Source organism: Cyprinodon variegatus, unplaced genomic scaffold (genome assembly GCF_000732505.1).
Source record: "Cyprinodon variegatus isolate N-32 unplaced genomic scaffold, C_variegatus-1.0 Scaffold1323, whole genome shotgun sequence".
Classification (NCBI taxonomy): Eukaryota; Metazoa; Chordata; class Actinopteri; order Cyprinodontiformes; family Cyprinodontidae; genus Cyprinodon; species Cyprinodon variegatus.
In genome coordinates, this window is record NW_015151776.1 from 72,280 (window position 1) to 76,813 (window position 4,534).

General features: G+C 36.0%; 1 protein-coding gene across 1 annotated transcript; it reads right to left on the minus strand.

Moving 5' to 3' along the window:
- Positions 1–2,907: 2,907 nt before the first annotated feature.
- Positions 2,908–4,201, minus strand: LOC107102810. The gene is made up of 5 exons (XM_015402246.1): positions 3,998–4,201; positions 3,822–3,914; positions 3,430–3,666; positions 3,117–3,341; positions 2,908–3,021 (listed from the first exon to the last, which is right to left on the minus strand). The coding sequence occupies exons 2-5, from the start codon at positions 3,912–3,914 to the stop codon at positions 2,908–2,910; spliced, it is 669 nt and encodes a 222-aa protein (XP_015257732.1). The 5' UTR covers positions 3,998–4,201.
- Positions 4,202–4,534: the final 333 nt, after the last annotated feature.

Below are 4,534 nucleotides of genomic sequence, written 5' to 3' on the forward strand. Positions count from 1 at the left end.
TGGTTTAATTAAACATGGCATCTCCAAGTTCCAAAATATCTTTGAATTTGTAGTTCTAAAGTATAACTGGAAACATTAAGATCTAAATCACTGAATGCAAGCCTCTATAGAAAGATCGCAGTAGGGTATAGTATAGTTCACATGACAATATCGGCTGTATATGATATTAATTCCTAGCATGTTTATGCAGATGTTTTATTTAGCAAACATCTGTATGTTTTTGTTTTTTTTTTGTCTGATGTAATAATTTGATCTTATATGTTTTGTTTTTATCAGCTGTACTATTCCCAAGCTAGAGATTTTTTTTTTTCTTTTTATGTGAGAATAAAGTTGCAACATTCTGAGAATGAAGTCACAATATTATGAGAACAAAGTTGTAATATTACAAGAATAAAATCATAACATTATGAGGATAAAGTGATTGATTTATGGGAATAAAGTCATAAAGTTAAACTTAAATAAAGTTGTAAATTTAACAGAATGAGGGCATTATACCCCAACCCGTTTCAGAAAGAAAGTTGGAGCTCCGACCAGCATATGATGGCCGACCAGCTCAACAAATCACCAACCTGACATATGGCCCAATTTGATGCTTTTGTGCTAAAAGATTTCCTTAATTTTTAAACCGATGCCAAAAAATAACTTCACATGATGCTCAACTTTCCTCATTAGAAGTGCTTCTTGTAAGAGTTGTCACAAAATACAACTTTATTCTCGTAATATTAGGACTTCATTCTGGCAATGCTACGACTTCCTTCCATCGATCCATTTTCCGTCACGCCTATCCCTAGCAGAGTTGTGAGAGGTTTTTGTCACTACCCAATCTGTCCCGGAAGCACGACCTGCATGCATTCACAGATATACATCCAGGTGTCCAAAAATAACGTAATTTTGGTAATAAAATTACTTATTTGTATCCTTAACTCTCTAAGTAATGCTAATACACATATTTAAAAAAATGTTTTAGAACTTTTGAGAGACAAATTTGATGCTTTTTACATTTTCTTGGTTAAACCGCTTCTTTGATGTCATCATCAGACATGCTCACAGCAGTCCGGCAAAATATGATATAACCATGTTTATCTGCAATTTATTTGTGTCTTTCTTTAGATTCACTATATACCATAATGCTAACACAGAAAGAAAACCTAAAAATCCAAAAGACTACATTTATTTTTAAATCCAAAGCCGAAAATTTAGCTCCCGGAAGTAGCGTAGGATCCCATTTCCAGTGCTTATCAGGCAGAGATGACTGATAAAACAGAAATGATTTTAAATTATTATTTAAATTATTTATACGCCTACTATTTTTGGGGAGGAAAGGTCATTTAGGTCTTTTTAAGAAAATAAAATCGATGGCCAACCCGGATGTAAATCTGCATGCGCAAATGAGCTGTTGGCCCAGGATGGATGGTGCTTCTGGGAGGGATCGGGTAGTGACAGTGCTGTTGCCTATTTCCAGCTATCTATGGGCAAGAGGCAGGGTACATCCAGGACAGGTTGCCAGCACATCACAAGGAAACATTTTACAACTTTATTCTCCTTATTTTATTACTTTCTCGTTGCAACTATTCCCGTAATGTAATATTTATGTTTAAATCCAAACCTGAAAAATTTTAATCCGTTATGACAGACTTATCATAATATTGCAACTTTATTCTCGAATTAAACAGAAACAAAAAAAAAGCACACCTCTAGCCTGGCCCTAATACTCCATTGTACACTCACTGTATGTTGATGGTGTAAAAGTAAGTTTTTTTTTTTATTATTTGAAAAGTGCGAATTGTTCTGCTTCCATGCCAGTGTCTGTAGTTTCTAGTGCTTTTAGTCATATGTACGTTAAATACAATACAAATAGATCACTACTCAAGTAAGAATTGTAGGCAAGACAAAAATTCATTTTAAATTTTATTGGTTTGTGACTCCTGCAAACTATTGGTTTCACAAGAGGGTGCCACTAATGAAGCCAGAAAGCTGAAAGTTACCAACTTGTTTGGAAAAGTGACATCACAAGCTTACAAACTGAAGAATATAATTTACGGTTGTAACACTTTAAAGGTTGCCACTTCACAATTCTGCTAGGACAATTTTTATAGAAACACCAGAAAAAAAACTTTACTTAGATAGCTCTAAGTTCCTACAGCACACCTTAAAGCATAAGAGAGTCTCCCTCAGTTAAGATGTAGTTAAAAAAGCACCTCTAGTTTACCGGACAGAGGCCAGTTGAAGTCCAATCACATAAAAAAAAAACTCTTACTGAATGTCATTACAATATAGCCACACAACCAGGAGAGTGCTCTAAGATGAGAGATAGTTAACATAAAAAATAAAACTATTGGTAATATCCTTTATGGAATCTGCAAACACAGTTGCAAAGAAAAACTATTTGCATGAGGAAAAGAGATGTGTAAGTCTTATTTAACACAAATTTTAGAATTCACTAACTACTTAAAGCCTGCAAGAAGCTGTGAAGGTTTGTCTCATTCATTTAAAAGAAACAAGTTAAAGACAGTCGAAGAAAATAGTGTAATATTGAAAGAACCTTGGGTCTAAGGGAGTATGGCCTCTCCTCTAAAACTGTCCACAACCCCTTTTACACTAGACACTTCATAGCCTTGTAAGAAAAATGAGCACTCATAAATCAATATTAGAGTCATAATTAGAAGGGATATGATAGTAAATAATTTTTCGACCACAACATTCATCACTACATAATTTCGTCAGCCTTTGAAAAGGATTTGCCTTCATTAAAGCCAATTGATGAGCTGCTTTGAAGCAATTCACAAACTCACACACACTTCCCACTGCATCTTTTTTTTTTTTAAAAAGACACAGAAAAGGAGAAAAGGTAATTAATCCTAACTTGTTTTGAAAAGAGTGAATGCATGCATTATCATCATTTCACCATTATTGGTCAAATAAAGCCCTGTATAGATAAGGTTTGGTAAAAGTACCTTGATCCGGAATAATATTGTTAATGAATCCTCTTTGAAGCAATATCCCCTGAGCAGACCAAAATGCCTGTAAAGGAAAAGCAAAAACCATTATTACACTTATGAAAACCAAATGTGGTGTAAACATTCAATTTGAAACAAAAGTAGTAATATGTCTCTAACCTGACTTGATTCTTTGTCCTTTGGGTGAATAATGACTCGAACAAGGAAGCCTGATCTGCTGATCTGGTTTTGTCCATATAAACCAACTTCCTCCAGAAGAATTAAGGAAGTAATTTTGGGTGGAAAACGCAATAAAACACCAGTTCCAAGCACTGGAAGAGTGACTGAACTGTAGCCTCTGATATTACATATAGCAAAAATCCTTTTGATCCCCTGTCTAAGTGCCTGTCAGAAGCAAAGGAGGTTTTCAGTTAAGAAGAAGTTGAAGTAAAGTCTAAATTTGGGTGAAGAAAAAGTTTTAAATATATTTTACCTGGACTGCTGATCCATTTTGGTTATCATCCCAGCAGAGTAAGTTGAGGAAAATGACTGCTTTACATTTAAGACCAGGTAACCCTTCAACCACAACTGTTTCACTTGGAAGAGTTGCTTCTCCTGCTTCCTGGTAAAACTTAACTTCCAACTGACCACCAGTGACATTGTTTAAAATTTTTCCAATGCGAGTAGAGGCAGGATCATGGCCAACCATCAGTGATACAATGGCATCCACCTAGAGACAAAAAAGAAATATTAAAGAAATAAATTTTTGTTTGCTAAATTTGGAAAAGAATAAATTATATCATATTTAAACTAACACATCTGAAAGATTTTGAAATAATTATACGGTTGTTTGTTTATAAAGCTTTGACATGCAGAGTTTTTCACCTGCTCATTCTCAATGGTTCCTAAACCAATCTCTACTCGAACACCAGCTCCAGCAGGTGGCTCACTCTTTGCTTCTTGGCCAGAAACATCCATCTGAAATACAAAATCCTCATGATTACTTTACAGGGACTCCTGTGATATGCTAATTACTTGCCAGCGGCCAAAATCATTTTTACCTGCGAGTTTGGTCTGGCCTCAATCAATGCCCCAGGCCCTAGAACTGGTGGGCCAGAATGTCTGGATGCAAAGCTAGCCAGGTTTTGAGGGCATGACGACAAACCTGCACGATGCTGGAAAAAGCATAACAAGGAAGATGACAACAACTATTCAACAGTTCTCGTCTGACTCAGCTTTGGAATCAGTTTTGGTAGGATTAGACTTGGGGTTTTTGTTGAAACATGAGCAGGAAGAGGTTCTAAACTCAATAATTTTTAAGAAGGACGTAATCGCCGTTTTATTGACAGGCTGTTTGTTTACACTCTGCAGCCAGCTTTCTGTCGTGCAGCCAGTTGCGCTCATTAGTCAGAGCATTGGCCAATAGGCACAGACAGTGGCAATCTTCCGATGTCTCAATCATCGGGGCCAGACTAAATTTCACATTTAATCTCACATTTAGTTTGGTTTATCAGGCTACCTCAGCCTGGCATCCGAGTGGAAAGAATTTCCCACAGAATGCAACTAGGAACATTTTTAACTACATGAACAGCCTTGTG

Bases quoted from the DNA above. Each gene is read 5' to 3' on its own strand.
- LOC107102810 (XM_015402246.1), bottom strand. From the start codon at position 3,914: ATGGATGTTTCTGGCCAAGAAGCAAAGAGTGAGCCACCTGCTGGAGCT. The intron at 3,667-3,821 runs GTGAAAAACTCT...TTTTGTCTCTAG, and splicing joins GAACCATTGAGAATGAGCAG to GTGGATGCCATTGTATCACT. The intron at 3,022-3,116 runs GTTAGAGACATA...TTTCCTTTACAG, and splicing joins AGGACAAAGAATCAAGTCAG to GCATTTTGGTCTGCTCAGGG.